Raw genomic sequence first — 19,781 nt, 5'->3', positions numbered from 1 at the left:
CCATCACCTATCAAAGGACATAACAATATGACATCTCCCAAACACTAAACCTAATATTTTTAGTATCCTTCACTTCCTTAAACAAAACTCTTCTGAGACCTGAAATGACACACTAAAGTCACTGAATGTGCTCATATTAAAGGAATTCAACCAACTTGCTTTTCAGTAACTGTCACATTCAACAACTTTAGAAAATATTTCTTGATAAATATATCTTTGAACAGCCACCTTAATTCCTAAATTTGGTTGCCTTGCAGAATAAAAAGTAAAGTTATTATTTTCATATGCAGATTGTCACAATCTGTATCATCATTATTAACTTTTGTAGACCAGTCATTCAATACCAGTGCCATTAATTCAAACCTTGCATTTGAAAAACATAAAATTGCAGAATATTTAAAATGTAGAATTACACTGTATAAAACACAAATGCCAGTTTTCTTATGACACTTGACTTGTTTCTGTTGGGTTTGTTGTTAAAAAATTATTTTCTCCCTAATTTAAGATGTATATTTAGCTTTTAGACAGATGGTTATACAGTATATCCTAACAAAACATTTCTTCTAACTACACTTCAATGTTATACATCCATAAATTGATAATTAAATGGGACTATACACACACACACACACACACACACACACACATATATTATATATATATATATATATATATATATATATATATATATATATATATATATATATATATATATATATATATAGGTCTACTTTTATTCCCAAAAAAGCCAAAATACCGACAACCACAAGATCAAAATGAAAATCACAAATTGCATAAGTATTTTCAAGGCAAGTGAATGCTTGTCCAGTGTGGGGTTATGCCATTTCTCCACTGTAGTACAATCCCACATTTGGTATATATAGTTGAGGGGGTGCAGACTCCCATATTTGGGGCTGTGTGGGGTGTACCACACCTAGGTGAGTTTTACATGGTGCGCTGTTATTTACTGTTGTTTTGGGCAAGTATTCACTTGCCCTGAGAATACTTACCTGATTCGTGATTCCATCTTTTGTGATTTTGGTCTCAGTCCTGTGGTCGTCAGTATTTCTGTTTTTTCAGAAAATAAAAGTACACACACACACACACACATATATATTCTTCATTTATATTCTTAAAATTTCTTTATAAATGGCTTTGTACTCACTGCTCACATAAAGTCTGGTTCCAGATCCTGTTGCAGCCAGAGTTACATTGTCTGATTTGAACTTCACACAGTAATACACCCCAGCATCTTCCAATGTAATATTTGAAAATGTGATGGAAAAATCATTCTTTCTTTCTTGTTCTTCATGCACTATCCTACTGGCTCGTGCATCTGATTTGTCACCTAGCAACTGTGAGTATAGAACCTTCTCCAGATTGGCTTCCTTGTACCACCGAACAGGTCCTAAACTTTCATGTGGCACGGTGCAGTTCATTTTGACAGTGCCTCCTTCTTTACCAGTAACCGATGGGGCTTGGTATATCATCTGGCTGTAAGCACCTGAAAAATAAAATTAAATTTGAACACTCCTGTGAAAAGGTTTAAGAGTTCATGTCAAACAAGGCCAATAAATATTATATCTGAGGCTTCCAGGAATCAAGATTTTAAAGTTTCCATTATTTTCTATAAATAAGAAATCTAATATGACTTGTAGAAATATTTTTAAAATGTGCTAGACAATAAGTATGTTCAGTAAAATGTCCATTCACAGTTTTATATGTACATTTGCTATTTTTTCAGCTGGCTTACTTAGTGGGTTAATGTAATTCATTGTAATCAAGCTGTAATCCCCCCCCCCTCAGCTAAAGTATGATTTTCCTAGTCTCCAGTAGCATACTGAATGTCTCTAAGGAAGTTGGGAGGGCTTGAAGTTAAACGCTATTCTAAAAACTATAGACCAGTAACTTGCCTTCTGACGATGTATAAATTGTACTCTGAAATCAATGCCAATAGAGTTTATAGTCATTTAGAAGAAAATGCAATCATGGCAATAGAACAAAAGGATAATAAAAGAAAGTCATATTGAACAAAGTATCATTTGTTGTTAAATAAAGTCATAATGGAGAATTCCAAAAATGGGAAGAATCTAAGTATGGCATGGATATACTACAAAAAAGCATTTGACAACATCCCATATTCATGGATGAAGGGGTGCTTATTGATGTAATAGATATACAATACATTGATTGATTACATTACTGTGACCATGAAAGAGCGACAAACCACTCTGCAGCTAAGCCATGATAAAGGACACATTATTATCCCAGAGATACAAATTCAAAAGCGGATTTTCCAGGGTGACTCTTTGTCACCCTTGCATTTTTGTCTTGCCTTTAACCCATTAAGCTGTCTACTTAACAGATTAGGTCATGGATACAACTTGGTTCCAAGAAAGCAACAAACTGTAAAGACTTTGCATCTTCTTTTTGTGGATGTTTTAAAACTGTATAGTTAATCAGATGAGGAAGTGAAAGCACAACTGCAAGTGGTCAAAACTTTCTCAGATAATATAAGAAAGTCATTTGAGTTTGATAAATGTGCGAAAGCAATCAGGAAAACTGCAGCACCAAGAAAATATCAGTCTGGGACAGGAATCTGATATAAAGGAACTTGAGCAGGAACAGCAGAGAGTGTATAAATATTTCGGAACTAATGAAAGACAGACAATAAAACATCCAAATGCAGACAAGACTTAGTAAGGAATATTTTAGATGATTAAAATTAATACTGAAAACAGCACTGACATCTTGGAACAAAGTCAAGGTTATAAACCAATTTGCTCTTCCTGTTCTTACTTACAGTTTGGGGTGATTGACTGGCCCCCAAAGGTACTGGATCAGTTGGAGAGGAAAATAAAAATGCTTCACGCTCAGCAAGTGATTTATAAAAATTAGTTTACATCAAAATTATATATTCCCCATTCTGAAGAAGGTATGGGCCTCCTCAAAACTACTTACATGTATAGATCAGCAACCATAGGACTCCATATATATATATATATATATATATATATATATATATATATATATATATATATATATATATATATATATCTGCTGACCTCACATGATCCAAACATAGTGAAAGCTTTAAAACATAAGGACAATTCTAAGATGACTTCACTGCTTAGTTTAGCAGAAGCATATCAGAGTCAATCAGGAATGGAAATTAAACCAGAAGCAAACAAAACTCAGGCAGCAACTGAATGTGCCAAAAAACAAAGAATGTAAGCTGAAGGATGAGATGAGAAGGCAAGAAATATGGAAAAGGCATAAATATAGTTGAAAGTACAAAACACTCCTGAAACAAACTTATGTGGATCAAAAATCTGACACATGAATGGTTAAGGAGAGGTGACTGTAAATCAAAAGACACATATTAATATCTGTGGTCCAGGATAGTGGATTATGTACACATTGGTTTACAAAATCCATTGAACATGTTGTAGAAACAGACAAATGCAGGTTTTGTAAAACAGAATTGGAAACAGTCATCCATCTTGCTGCTGGACAATAATAATGTGGCAAGACTGTTGCACTGGGGATTATGCAAACATTACAAAATTGAGGTAGCTGAGAAGCATTGGAAACATAAGCCTCAAAGAATTATAGAAAATGATGAAGCTTATATCGCATGGGACCACCAATTACCAACAGTTCAATAAACAGATGTGAGAAAACCAGATATAGTAGTCCATGAAAAGAAGACAAAAGTGGCACTGATCATTAAAATTGCTACACTCAACGCTTACAGTGCCTTACATACAATGAGATACAAAGCCATAAAATACCAGGATTTACAGGCAGAAATGAGGGCAATGTAGAAGAAGGCTACCCAAACAGTTCCAATAGCAGTAGGGCAGTAGTTTTCATAAAAAAAGAATCTACAGTCATTTAGATTTGCTACCAATACATGTAATTCCATATGAATTGCAGAAGGAGTCAATGCTGGTCACACTGCAGGTCCTGCAAAAAGCACTTCTGGCTAACATCAAAAACTGAAACAATACTTATTTCATGAGCTTTAATCATACTTTGAATTAGGAATGGGGTTCATTCCCAAAATGGTATTAGATACCCAAAAGACTTAGAGAAATTAAATCCAGAAGTTGAGTGGATATATTAAGGCTTTCATATGTTTAGTCAGTATTTTATGGTTGCATTTCTCCACAGCTCTTTTTTTTCCTTATTTGAATGGACATCAACAGTGACCATAATCCACAGCCAATGTTTACATTATTGTTTGGCTAGCTCTGCCATAGCTGATCTTCCACTTCACAAAAAAATCCACACCCACTTACACCTATGGCCAGTTTCGTGTCTAATACACCTACTGCATGGCTTTGGAATGTGGGAGTAAACCACATCACCTGTAAAGAAAAAAAAAACTCAAGAACATAGGGAGGACATACAAACTCTAAGCAAAGATACCCCAGCTGAGAACTGAACCGGAAAGCTTCTTGCTGTGAGGCAATAAAACTACCATCTGTGGGACTGTGCCACCTCATGTTACCTACTTAACTATCAGTAAAATAAAAAATAAAATAGAACTACACAAATTGCAGATTTTCTTTATCTTTAGCAGCTGTCTATAATAACAAATACTTTAACACTAATCGTGACAACAAGATTTCAAAACATTTCATTTTGCTGGAATATTTCAGTAGCTAACAAATTACGCAACACAATTTTCTCCTTTAAAAAGGAATGATGTAATAAAAAGGAATGCCAAGCTAACTGCAGACTCAAGTTAATGAATGCTGTGACTATGCCAATGTTACAATTCAACTGAAGTCAAAGTGAATATAAATGCAACACTCCTAAATTATTTTCAAAGGAAAATACACCACTGTATACCAAAAAAATACTGGTTCTGTATGAACTACAGAAGGAAGAAATTCTGGGAACATTGTGGGTACTGACTCGCATACCTCTCAGCTGTACAGATGTTTGCAGAATGTCCAGATTTTTGCCTCATATTTTTGGTCCATTTTTCATAAAGTTGTGGTTTTCTGGCAAATTAATGACATTTGAGTTTCAAATTTCATACCCCTCAGAAAATTCAAACTAACAAAAAACCTCATATTCTATCAATGTTTTAAGTTTGTAAGAGCAATATTTAAAATGTGTCCCAATTTTTGGGCCTTTGTTTCACTTTTAAATATGGCTTTGTCCAGATTTCTTGCTCTAAGAGGTTGAGAGGTATGGCACTGAGAAGAGTGCTCTTGGCAAATACCAAAGGCTGCAGCAATACTAATTTCAGGAACTTTAGTTGTAGATTGTCACAGTATTACAAACACTAAACATTTAGAGAAATTAAAAAAGTAAAACAGAAAAAGAGGAAGGCACATAAATGTCCTACTGCAGTAATATCACTGAATGATAGCTCATGAGATCATTTTGCTGATTTGTCCCTTTGCTAAATGTTGCGATTCTGGTTCAAATGAACATTTAATACAAGCCTAACATAAAATGGCCTGGACTATAAGAAATTATCTTATTTGTTTATTTATTTGTTTGTTTGGTTGTCTGTCTGTTTACTGTATTAGAACTGTTTTCTATAGCTGTTACTAACATTGAAAAATAAAGTCAGATTAGCAAATTTAATTTTTAAGCTAAAATAAGAGTGGGCAGGGAAATTAATAAAAATGGCAATCTCTCATAAGGTCTAGCATGAACGAAAGAGAATGTACCATGCTTTTTTTGGGGGGGGTGCAGATAATACTGATAAAGAAGAAGAACAGGGCACTGCAGTACATACTACAGCTGAAAAAGACAAGTTGCCTGTCTTGTCTACCCTTGTGCACCTGGTGTCTTGCAGTTTTCCTTCATGCGCCCCTTACCATAGCCCACCATAGATCCAAAGCTCCATCTCCTAGGCCCCTGCTTACACTTATTAAGGGTATCAGAACTTGTCAAAGATTTGGGATGCATGGCTAGGCTTAAAAAGGTCCTTGTGGTCGTTAGCCTAGTAAACACCTATGAACCTATGAAGGACTCCTTGGTCAGACAGTTCACCACTCACTGAAGTAATCTGTTGCATTGATCCACTACTACTTCCATTCAAAGGTGCCTTTTAAGGAACCTTGTAGCCTTAATCTGGAAGATGAGACATTTTCCCACACTTTTCTTCTCAATTCCACTGTAAATGCCTACAAAGTCAAGAAACTTGACAAACAGCTTGCCGAATATTTTTGATCATAATAACTTTTAATATAATAAACCATGAGGCCAAATAATTCCAATATAGTTGATTCTAGACAAAATAAGGTAGCTATTTGCATCCTAAATTTGCAGCTCACAAAATTCTGAGACCCATAATGCAAATCTGAGTGCTAATCTTTCGTAACTCTAAGTTACAGAAGCATATGGGAAATAAATAATTATTAGCCAAGATCAAAAGGGAGGAGGTGGTATGGGGTACTTCCTGTCCTCATAAGTTAATAGGAATTACAAAGTTAGCAAGTCAGGAGACCATTTAAGTCTTGCCTATACTCACCCTCAAGATGTACTTTCTGCTTCCAGACAGGCAAATTTGTGAATATCCACCTAGTCATCCAGGCTTGTCTTGATGAATGAAAGAGTGTCTCCCTGTTTCATATATAAGGGGTAGCACTTCAAGCTGGCCTTGGTGACTAATGGGCCAGTAATCTTTTTTGTTAGAAACCTATGAGTGATGTATCTGAAAAGGTACTTAATGACATGGACAGTGAATTCTATATGTCTAATTAGATCAGAGTACAGCAGGATGAAACTTTATTTGACATTATTGAAATGACTTTGGATAACAACTTGGTTAGATACAAAGATTTTTTTTCACTACTGATGCTGCAGGATTAGTGTTCAAAAGAGAGGACATTATCAATCATCGCACAAAGATCCCTCACTACCTTGTCCATTTGAAGATGTGTGCTAGCTATACTATAAGATGTAGATGTGAGCTATCTACTGAATGTGGCAATACTGCAATTGGTAGCATTTAATTTTAACCCTTTTTCTCTGTACCATTGATTAGTAGAGATTACCGCTTGCTGAAGTGACTCATTAGCAAGAGATGATCACATGATTACACCCAGCTTACAGTCATCAGCAAATGTAGTTAGACATAGGTGCGGATTATTTCTAGTATGGAGATCAGATAAGTATCTGCCAAAAAGGAAGGGTCCAGCACTAAGTCCTGAGGCACAATCAGTTACTGTCCTGCTATCTGTGACAGCACCTCCCACCTTAACTATGTCGATTCTACCTTTTGGCCATTAGAAGAGATGGTATCAAAAACCCTGGTCAGATCAAGATGTGTTGTATGGAGTGAATGTCCACAATCCACTGTTTCCATGACCTTTTAAAATAGGTTTACTAAACTAAGTGGTCATGTTATAACCTTCCTTTGACAAAATAAAACTGCTGAGGGTCTTTGTGTATGAAAGTTTTGGTACTGCAGTTTATAATCAGCTATTATGCATTCTATGACTTTGACAATTAGGTTAGATAGGCTGATGGGCCTATAGCTAATTGAGTCTTGGTAGGAGTTCTTTGTAAAGTGACATTATAGGCAATATTTCCCATAGTCAGAGGACATACCCCAGGGCACAACTTAAATTAAACTACTTCAGGAGGGGTTCTGAGATGGCATATTTGGCACTGTTTAATAGGCATGTATGCAAATTGTCTGGGCCAATAAAGGTGGTGTGTGAATCTTTTGAGTTAACAAGTATATGTTTGTTGAGGATCTTGGGGGGGTGGTAATGGGATCAAGTACTTGTGAAATTTCAGTGACTGTTTCTGGGATAAAGTTAGCACTACATTTATCTGCAAGCATATTAGTTCTTTCTGTCTTCAGGGATGATGGTATCATTTTTTGATTTTTTCAGAACATTCTTATGTGTTGTTTCTCAATTTTTTGATGTAGTTAAGGAATGATTTATAATTAATCTCCACTTCTGCTGCTAGTTTTAAATCTTATTTTGCCTTAATTTTCTTGATGATAGTTTTTAGTGCTGTGTTGATCTTTTTCATAGATTTCTAATGGGGGCAGATTTGTATTTATCATAAGAATATATATTATTTTTTTTCTTTTACTGTAGGGAATATTTATACAGAGGAACAATCAAGATCAAATGGATTTGTTTTTAAATTTCCCATTGCATTTGGTTCTAATGGGAACTAGTAAATCTATACACTTTAGAGGGCAGGGTAAATGAAACAGCAAAAGCAGCAGATGCAATTTTGTACATACATTTCAAAAATGTAACTGAAATCCATAAATTCAGAATTGTTTACTGCTGGAGTGCTTTACAATTTAAATGTGATTGTTACAAATTTATACTTGGATTAATTAGAGATGAACATAATTCAGGAGTGATACATGAGGTAGCCACATTTGTAAGGACAAAGTCTAGAATATTTATACCCCTAGTAGGCTGATTTACTCTTTGTTCAAGGGAATTATCATTCATTAAGTCCATAAATCTTTGGCTATACCCAACTTTTGAGGCATAGGTGCTCCAGGTTATTGATTAGTATTCACCCATTGTGAAAGTTGTTTTCATTATTGGTAATTCAATGAGTACATTTAGGAATCTGCTGAGGTTGTCTAGATAAATGGAAGTTGTGCTAAAGTGTGCAATAACTGATAATTCATTTTCTTGAGGGTGATTTAGATTTTAATAAGCTCCATTTCTAAAACTAGGGAATCTACTCAGAGATGATATGCTTTCTGAGAAATATGGAAATGCCCCCAGTTTCCATTAGGTCTAAATGCATGGTAAGTACTAAATTTATATTTATTTATTTATTTATTTGTCTAACTTTTCATTGACCAGAGTAGTTGCACTATGCTTGTGACCTCTTTTCAAGACAGACCTGAGGTGATGTTTATACTAGTAAGGGAGGTTTGGCCAGGGCACCAGGGAACATTCTCTACTCTTTTTATTGTGAGTGGGAACCATTTTGGAGGAGAACTTCCTGTTTACATTTGAGGTGCAGAGGTGGCCCAGAGAAACAGGGAGGCAAATGGAGAGAGAATGAGCTTATGGAGTGTTGAAAGAAATGAAGGAGAAAGCAAATATCAAGACTGGAGAATCTGTGCAGGATTCTGAGGAAATATTTCAAAGAAACCAGTTTGTTGGAGATGAGTCAGCAAATGATGTATGTATAATTACAACCCTCCATTCAGGCGGGTTATGGGGTGATTTATTCAAAGAAATAGTGGTGTAGAGTGAGACATAAAATGAAGAAGATGTTTCCTGGGGGGCCATTATGGAAAAATACAAAAGTAAGATGCAGAGACAACCCTGAAGAATAGTGGTGTGATGGAAAAGAAAACATATGCAGAGAAAGCAAAAGACAGCAAAAGTGGAGTAGCAGAAAAGATGACAGAAAAAAAATGGAAGTGAGTGCTAAGAATTCAAAATAAAGAAGACAAAGAAATGGACAGGTATGAAGTGTGAGACAATTTAATAGCTTCATTGGATGTAAAAGCACATGAGGTAAGAGCATTTATTCTTATTAACACAGAGACATTTTGTAACACTATATTTGAGACTGTTTTGTCAATGGAAAATTTTCTTGGAGAAAATGAAAAAAGAAGGACTATAACCCATGGAATCTTTATGTGATAAAAAGCATTTAACAAGGAAACAAAAAAGAAAATCCATGTACAATTTCAAACAGAGGTAGAAAGAGAAACTTTGAAAGGACATTTGAACGCTTTATGTAAAGAAGTACTGGACATTGCAAAAGTTTATGACAAAAGGGGTTTCTGGACTGATGGCTAGGATTATAATATTGTATTCAAAATATAAAGATAAACATATGCTAAGCATGATAAATGTGGGGGGTAGTGGGGGTGTTGTAAAATACTGAGGATAATCCAAAACATGTTTTTATTTTGTGAAAAAAGGCATTTTATAAGTAATCGTGACAAAGGAAATGTTATGTTTGTGGGGAAATGGAATATGATGGAAAAGTGTGAATTGAAATGTCATAAATGTAACAACATTGGACAGTTGTGGATGGGTAGTAAAAATGAAAACAGCAAAGAAAAAGAAGGAGAAGAAAACGAACAAAGAAAATGATTTTTAGAAATAGTAAAAATAGAAGAAACATTAAATGAAAAAAATAAAGAGGATATTGAAGAAGGTTCTGAAATAAGTGATGAAGAAAACAAACTGGGAGGTTGTAAACAGAAAAATGAGAATTGTATTGGTAAATGGTGAAAAACAGAAAAAGAAGATGTAAAGGGTAAGTACAAAAATAAAGAAAGGAAATGGATAGAAAAGAATATCTACAAATAAAGATTGGGGCTTGATATAAAAGTCAAGGTGTTTGGCTTCCAAACACAAGGTACAGTGTTTGATTTTCACCTTTGGGAAGGTAATTGGTTAGGCTTAGAAAGACCTGTTAAGAAAGCTAGCCTAGTAATTACCTATGAACGTATAAAACCATGACTGGAAGGAAATAGGAAATTAAAATTTTAGAGTGCTTTCTGTAAATGTCAATGGTATTAAGATTATAGTAAGAAGCATGGGAATTTTGTAGTGGTATAATATATGTGGTGTAGGTGTAATTATATTAGAAGACACAATATTTTTTTAAATGAAGAAGGATTACAAGCATAGAAACTATGGGGAGGAAAGATAATTTGGAATTTGAGAAAATGAGAGATGTTCTGCAATAGCCATATTCTATAGAAATACAGTAAAAATATTAGATATAACTTTAATAAAAATGGAAAGAGCAACTATTGTAGATTTAAAATGGAAAGAACAACTATTGAGACTTATGACATTATATGCTGTAAATTAAAAAAAAAATGGTGATAAAACCAAACTTCCTTTATTAAACGATAATCCAGTAAGCGCTTTCGTCTCCCAACACTGAGACTTCATCAGACTGAATTACATATTAAATACATTCAATTTAAATACTTAAACCAACTTGTCACATGACTTTCAGAGGTTAATGCCTTAACCCCTTCCTTCTCAAATAAGCCACAAAATCCTCTCGGCTATTTAACCCTGAAGGATGGCAGGCATTAAGTCTGACTTGCCATGAATATTCCAGCTACCCAAGTTCTTCCTCTGCATTTAATAGTGTTTCATAACCAGTAATAGCTCCTAGCACAATAAATTTAAAATCAATAAGACAATTTCCCATTTTATAATGCTTTCCCATGGCATTATTCTCATTGCCAATCTCTACAGCTCTTTTGTGCTCATACATACTTCTTTATAATTATCTGCTGGTACGTCCTACATAAAATGCCCCACAAGGTCTAAAATAATTAAATAAACCACACATTTGGATTTGCACATATAAATGTTATTGATATTAATTTTGAAATTGCTAACAATAATTTCCTTAACTCCTCATAAATCAAATCACAAAAATTACATGCATAACATTTTTGCATAATACCACTGCTTGTATTTGTTCGTCTAACATTCAACTGATTTTGAAAAAAATTCTTAAAACTTTTCCCTTTTTTATGCACAAACCTAGGACCATCTCCCACTGCTTTGTAAATATTATCACTACTTTTTAATATTTTCCAATTATTAACCTCCGTAGTGTGAAAGCTTCCACAGCGAAACAACCAAAATATGAAAAAAAAATTGCTGTAGATAACGCTAAATACTCAGAAAAACCTCCAGGTAGTCAAATGGAAAAATTCCACCATTTATTAATGAACCAAACTAAAATTAATTAACGCTCTTCAAACTGTAATGATCGCGTTTTCGTCTCACAATGTGGGACTTCATCAGATGTAAGGAAGTTGTGCAATTAACATTTAAATATCATATTGTCTTTCTAATTAAAGAAAGCTACCAATAACAAATGATTTACACATTTTAAAAATTCCCTATCGGCTTCCATTTCTCATGAATATTCATGAGTATTACATTCATTATTCAGCATCCCCTGGATGTTCGCAGAACACTGTTCCAAAAAACGTGCATTCTTGTATATGTTATGTGTTAAGTATTATATATATTATACTTATTAAAGGTTGTCTTAATATTAGACTTGCATATATAACTTTTCTACTTTAAAATGTATTCTTATATAAGTTAAGGACGTACAACCTATAAACATTTCAAGCTAGTTAAAAAATGTTTGGTTGATAAAGCCCCTTGTCATTTCTTAATACGCAAAGATAATCAATGACATCTAATATAACATCCAGTTGTGCTTAAATTTTAAAATGTTAAAAAATGCTAAAAAATACTTGAATGTTAAAATAAGAATGTATAAATATTACATGTAAATAAGTAAATGTTTATATATATATAAATATAAAAATGAATTAAGTATAAATATAAATATAAATATAAAATTCATCCAGTATATATTAAAACTAAAACTAAAAACATGCAATGTAACTTATGGATGTTAAATTTAATTTAAGGGACATCATGAATATACCTAATAAATTTCATAAGTCTTTATTAGTAACTTCCATATAAAATAGGGAACAAAAACAAAATGAAATGAAAAGTAATTTATATTAATGCCATTCTATTTATTTAATACTTCTAAATTCTACTGCCCTCTAGTGTTAAAATCTGGGATTTATTGATTTAAATTTTATTTGCTTTTAGTCTCAGTATAGCTCCTATGGATATATAATCATTTAATCCTGGGCTTTTACTAGAATCTAAATGCACCTGCCACCAAAGCTCTCTACTTTCTAATGTATCCTCCCATGGGCCTCCCCTGGGGTCAATCTGAATCTGTCCTAATACAAAGAACAAGTAGGTTGCACCTAAACAAATTTTAGTGTGTTTGTAAAGTGCATTTGTTTCTCTTTCTTTTTTAATGTCATAAGTGTGTTCGTAGACCCTCTTTTTTAGTGGTCTCTCTGTCTTTCCAATATAGAAAGATTGACATTTTTGGCAGGTCGCTAAATATACTACTCTTTGAGTTTCACAATTATAGTAACTGAAACTTTTTATTGTTTTATTTCTGCTCTCCAAATGTATTTCGTCCTTATTTATTATAAAAATACATTGGGGGCATCTTCCACACTTAAATGTTCCTACTAATTCACCAGATTTTACTCTCTTTGACTTCCCTATTCTTTCTAACATATTCTTAATATTAGGTGGATTCTTATAAACAATTTTCGGTACTATCTCTCTGACTTCTTCAATGTCAGTGTAGGTTAGGAATGTTTTCCATTCTCTATTGAATATTCCTCCTATATTTTTATTTAGGGAATTATATTCTAATATTAGCCTTCTTTGATGACTTTCACCTTCATCATCTATTTTTCTTATGTTCTCTATTATTTAATTTCCTAAGCCATCAGCAGTGTTTCTTTCTATCCCTTTGATAGGGTGAAATCTTCCACTTCTACCTACTTCTACTTTTTCCTTATGTTTTTTATAAATTCGATAGGATAACCTTTTTCCAAAAACATATTTTCTAATCTATCACATTCTTCATAAAAGTCCTCTTGTCTACTTGTCATCCTAGACCCCCTCACAAATTGTCCTTTTATGATATTTTTCTTACTATGGAAGGGGTGTGCACTTTCGAAGTGCAAAAAAGAGTTAACATAAGTTGATTTCCTGTATACTTTTGTTTCAAAATTACTTTTGTACTTATAAATCTCTACATCCAAGTAATTTAATATTTTCTTATTTGTAGTATACGTAAATTTCAAAAAGCTTGTGGTAGTATTTAAATAGTCCATGAATTCAAGAAAGTCATTTCTACCCCTTATCCAGAACATAACCATATCATCCAAATATCTATGATATAATATCCATTTGTCTTTATATTTGGAATTTAAAATATATTTTTCTTCCCATCTGGATAGTACCAAATTCGCATATGTGGGAGCGCATGCCGCTCCCATTGAAACTCCAGATTTTTGCTTATAATATTCACCGTTGAAAATTAAATAATTGTTTTTCAAAATCACATCCATAAAACTGACAGTAGCTATTTTTTCTTCTTGAGTCATAATATTGTCTAAGAAAATACTTTCTTCAAATAATTTCATTCCTTCATGATGTGGGATGCAAGAGAACAAATCAACTATATCTATAGTAATAAAAGTAATTTCTTCCCTAAATACCTTAGGTGTTATTTCCCTCAGGAAATCCCAAGAATCTTTTAAAATAATACTATTATTTACCCATATGTGCTTTGCTTTTGTATCGACGTATTTAGCTAGTGGAACTGTCATTGCCCCTGCTGCTGACACTATGGGTCTTAAAGGGGGATTTTCCTGATTTTTATGTATTTTGGGTATGCCAAAGATGGTGGCCACCCTTGGTTTCTCCACCTTTAGATAATTAACAGTTTTGATGTCTATAACTTTTTCTAAATGTAAATCATGAATTAATATTTCAATTTTCTTGTGTGCCATCTCTACCTCTTGTTTTGAAGCTACACAATAATTATCTTCATTATTTAGGATGGTGTTCATTTTTGCTTCGTATAAAATCTTATCCATTATTACTATCCCACCCCCTTTATCAGGCTTCATGATTCTCACTGTTTTGTCCTCCATAATTTCTTTTAGTAATTCATTCTCTTCCCTTGTTAAATTCTGATGGAAGTAAAATCCTTTCTTAGCACATTCCTTTCTTATTTCCTTTTCCAATACCATTTCCAAGTTCTTAATTTGTGGTAAAAGAGGAGGGTTGTATATTGATTTCCTATTTAATTCCTTAATTTCCTTAATTTCTCTATTGTCTTTTTTATTGAAACCAGCTCTAGAAGCCAAAATAGTTAAGTTAATTTTCCTTAAGAAAAGTTTCATATCTATAATAATGTTAGCTGTATCTCCTTTTTTAGATGGAATATATTTTAATCCTTTACTAAATAGACTAAAATATTTCTTGTCAAGCATATAGTTACTAAAATTATATATAGAAAATCCCTCGAAACTGTTTTTAACATTTTCTCTAATAATATTGTTATCCCCTACCTCCTTGTTAATATTATTTTCAACAACTGTGTCAATATTAAAGTTCAAATTAAAGTTGGGACTAATAGTCGTGTCAATTCCTACATCATAATGAGTCTCAAATAAAGGATCCATATTTTGTTCTTGACCCGTGTCCAAATGGGTGAGGGTATCTAATAATTGAATCTCCCTCTTCCCCTTTTCCCCCCTCGCATCTGAAAATTCGTTCTCTTATCATTTCCTTGTTCAAAGAAAATTTCATGATTTTCATTTCCTAGGGGTGGAAATTCTATATCATATAATTCCTCTTCTATTCTGTCCCTATTATAATTCCTACTGTCCTTCCTTTTGTATTTACTTACATTTTTGTTATTGTTATTGTTGTAGTTGTTATAATTATTGTTATTACCATAATTCTTACTACCTTTATAATATTTTTGTATAGGTTTGGGGTAACTCAAATCATTTGCATATTCATACATGTCCCTATTTAATTTATTCCATTTACGTTGTATGATTTCATCACATTTCAAGTCTATATCACTTCTAATTTTAAAATATTTCTCTTTCTCTTCTTTAATACCAAAAATCATATCACTTTTAATACATCCATCAATTTCAACAGTATCCCTATCTAAAAGTGTTAACTTTCTTTCATTCTCATCAATTATATGTTGCACAACTTCCAAACCACATTTGTTAAACGTTTTCAATAAATTTTCATAAAAAACAGTCCCCATTTGCACATTATTGGGGTATTTACATATACGAAGTCCTTTTGGGACTATTTCCTTTTTAATGCATTCCTTCAAATATGCATTCTCAATAGTACATGTTCTGTATTGTAGCATTAATTTATACAGTTTCTCCAATTTTGTACTATAAGTGTCACCATCCGCAACACTTTTCCTCATGTAATCAGTACTTTGAAAATTAAAGTTCTTTTGAAGCCACTCATTAGTGGTTGTAATATTAGTAACAGTACCTGGTGTAGTTTTAGGTCTAGCTCCTAAGTCCTTGTGTAACTTTCCCCTTTGGGCGGAACCACTACTTCCTTCCCCGAAAATGTTCGGCGTGTTACGAGGATCAAATTCAGAATTTTGTAAAATTCCTGGGTCGCCGGCGTCCTCGTTCTCGCCCATAAGCTCCCTTTTCCTTTTATGTTGCTGTTGAACAAACCCTTCGGTTCCTTGCGCTCTGTCCTCACTTCTTAACTGAATCAGGTTCGAGCACACTGGTGTAAGTAAATTCACAAGTTCCGTGAGCTGACCTATTAGCTTCCTGGTCAAGCCAAGTTCTTCCTGCCCTTCCGGATTCATAGTATAGGTACGGCAGGCTGCTACCCGTTGTTCACTGAGTACTCACTCCAATCCAACCAATAACCTCCGTAGTGTGAAAGCTTCCACAGCGAAACAACCAAAATACAAAAAAAAAAAAATTGCTGTAGATAACGCTAAATACTCAGAAAAACCTCCAGGTAGTCAAATGGAAAAATTCCACCGTTTATTAATGAACCAAACTAAAATTAATTAACGCTCTTCAAACTGTAATGATCGCGTTTTGTCTCATTGTGGGACTTCATCAGATGTAAGGAAGTTGTGCAATTAACATTTAAATATCATATTGTCTTTCTAATTAAAGAAAGCTACCAATAACAAATGATTTACACATTCTGCGAACATCCAGGGGATGCTGAATAATGAATGTAATACTCATGAATATTCATGAGAAATGGAAGCCGATAGGGCATTTTTAAAATGTGTAAATCATTTGTTATTGGTAGCTTTCTTTAATTAGAAAGACAATATGATATTTAAATGTTAATTGCACAACTTCCTTACATCTGATGAAGTCCCACATTGTGAGACGAAAATGCAATCATTACAGTTTGAAGAGCGTTAATTAATTTTAGTTTGGTTCATTAATAAACGGTGGAATTTTTCCATTTGACTACCAGGAGGTTTTTCTGAGTATTTAGCGTTATCTACAGCAATTTTTTTTCGTATTTTCCAATTATTGTTAATAATTTGTTTTATAGCTTTTGAGAGTTTTTATAACACACATTAATAATGTTAGTACTTATTTACAGTTTACATCAGTCTGGGATGAGACGTGCATATCATACCTAGATGTAGTAATATTTAAAGACAAAGGGAAGTTGTTAACTAAAATCAACAAAAAGAATGTGCAGAATAATGCATACTTGCATTTTTCAAGTATGCATTCTATGAATACCAAAGAAAATATTGTAAAGGGACAGTTGATGAGGGTCCATCAATTAATCACAAATGATGCAGATTTTTATAGTGAAAGTGAAAATTTGTGTTGTAAATTTGTAGTCAGAGGTTATTCCAAGCAATTGGTAAGAAATAAATTTGAGGAGATTAGTGAGGTTAGGATGAATGCTAATGTTCTTTCCAAAGGAAATGTCAAAAAAGATTACAGGACTGCTATGCAAATTTCCAACAGTGTTGATTCAGCAGTTATAAAACAAATTATTAACAATAACTGGAAAATATTAAAAAGTAGTGATGAGGTTTACAAACCAGTGGGAGATGGTCCTAGGATTGTGCATAAAAAAGGGAAAAGTTTTAAGAATTTTTTTCAAAATCAGTTGAATGTTAGATGAACAAATACAAGCAGTGGTATTATGCAAAAATGTTATACATGTAATTTTTGTGATTTCATTTATGAAGGAGTTAAGGAAATTATTGTTAGCAATTTCAAAATTAATATCAATAGCATTTATATGTGCAAATCCAAATATGTGGTTTATTTAATTATTTGTAGACCTTGTGGGGCATTGTATGTAGGACGTACCAGCAGATAATTATAAAGAAGGATGTATGAGCACAAAAGGGCAGTAGAGATTGGCAATGAAAATAATGCCATGGGAAAGCATTATAAAATGGGAAATTGCCCTATTGATTTTAAATTTATTGTGCTAGGAGCTATTACTGGTTATGAAACACTATTAAATAGAAAGGTTGAACTTTGGTGGCTGGAGTATTCATGGCAAGTCAGATTTAATGCTTGCCATCCTCCAGGGTTTTAATAGCCAAGGGGATTTTGTGGCTTATTTGAGAAGGAAGGGGTTAAGGCATTAACCTCTGAAAGTCATGTGACAAGTTAGTTTAAGTATTTCAATTGAATGTATTCAATATGTAATTCAGTCTGATGAAGTATCAGTGTTGGAAGACGAACGTGCTTACTGGAATATCATTTAATAAAGGAAGTTTGGTTTTATCACTGTTTGTTTTTTTTTTTTTGAATTTCAAGTTGTTTATTCAGTTTATATTGTGTTTTAGTTTATATGCTGTAAAGTAAGAGAAAGCTTATTTCATCAGATTTTAGACTATATAGTGATTTATATGAATATTATAATAACAGGGCATTTTAACTGGGATTTAAGAGGCATTCATAAAAAGAAAGGCAATGATATAAGAACAATGTTAGATGTTATAAGATGTGGTAAGTTAAAAACTTTGGGACAGAAAAATCATGGGCTTGCAAAATGGTATTTTTGGAACTGATATAGATTATTTTATAATATCAGAAGGTTTGGTCATAGGATAATAGGAGGTAGTTGAATCAGGATTTTCTGATTATCTTTCAATATGGCTAGAGATAAAAGAAAACAAGGAATATATATAAAATAGGCAAATGAATAAAAAGGATGAATGAGAAATGATGAAATGAAGGAAAGAGATTAGTAATGCAGTTATGGAAAAATCATATTACAATGAGAACATTTTATAAAAAATTGGTCTGAATGGTGGATGATATTTAAGGAAAACTATAAAAAAATATAGTGACAATATGATGTGAGAAAAGTAGAAAAAGAAAAATATAAAACAACATATAACAATGCATTGGAAGATTTAGAACATGATATAAAGTACTTTGACAAAGAAAAAGAATTATATGAAAGAAATCAAGAAAAATACAAGAATTGTTATATAAGCAAGAGTATATTTGGACTTGACTAAGACACCTTGTCTTTTGTTGGACAAGCCCCTATTGTAGTGTACCAAAAAGATACATGCTTTAAGATGCTACTCGAGCACTGTGAGTTTACTCACATTAAAGGAAAAATGAGTAGATGTGGACATTGTTCATAATGTAAATACATTTTGGAAGGTTTTGAAGTTACTTTGGTCAATTATGGGATAATAACTATCAACCATAATAATATTGTGGGAGAAAAGGGTGGTATATTTAGCCCTATGCCAGACTTGCAATGCATTTTATATAGAAAAACTGTTAAGAGCTTTAGAAGCAGAATTTGCTAACATTTATACTGGATCAAAAGGAATGATGACGTTAATGCTTTGTATAAGCATTTCAAGGAGAATCAAACAAAACAAATCTTGCAGCCCAAAAAAATGCCATACTTTTGAAACTAAAATTTATTGTTAGCGCTTTCATCACCTTTCATTAAAGGAACTTCTTCAGACATTTGTAATAACTCAATTTACAATTTAAATAGTCCCAAGTTGATGACATCATGGACCTCCCATTATCCAAATTCAGCAAGTATATAAGCAAATACATTCTGATTTCTTTGTGTATAAAAACTTTTTAAAACACAAATTCTTCATTAATATTAATTACAACAAAAATGTCAAATGTTAAATGCCCCCGTAGAAATGTTTTTTACCTGGTTAATGCTTTAAGTTTTAAAATACATTTCAGAGAACAAGAATCATTCAACCCAGGGTAGGAAAAGGCATTTACTCTCACTTGCCATAGCAACTCCCTCTCCTCGAGTCTTAAAGACCAAGACCCTCTCCTGGACTTCAGATCTATTTTCTCAATAACCATAAAAAGGAAAGTGTGGTTGGTGTGTTCCAAA

General features: G+C 33.0%; 1 protein-coding gene across 1 annotated transcript in view; it reads right to left on the bottom strand.

Moving 5' to 3' along the window:
- LOC122810815 (obscurin-like) overlaps positions 1-19,781 on the bottom strand; it is a 374,712-nt gene that overhangs the window by 296,109 nt on the left and 58,822 nt on the right. The window contains exon 3 of the mRNA XM_044082375.1: positions 1,166-1,504. Within this exon, the coding sequence (XP_043938310.1) occupies positions 1,166-1,504 (339 nt within the window). The remainder of the gene's footprint in view (positions 1-1,165; positions 1,505-19,781) is intronic.

Source organism: Protopterus annectens, chromosome 9.part0 (assembly GCF_019279795.1).
Source record: "Protopterus annectens isolate FY-2018-M chromosome 9.part0, PAN1.0, whole genome shotgun sequence".
In the NCBI taxonomy this organism is placed as follows: domain Eukaryota; kingdom Metazoa; phylum Chordata; order Ceratodontiformes; family Protopteridae; genus Protopterus; species Protopterus annectens.
The sequence above is the reverse complement of the archived record's forward strand: the minus strand, read 5'-3'. Positions and strand labels throughout refer to the sequence as shown.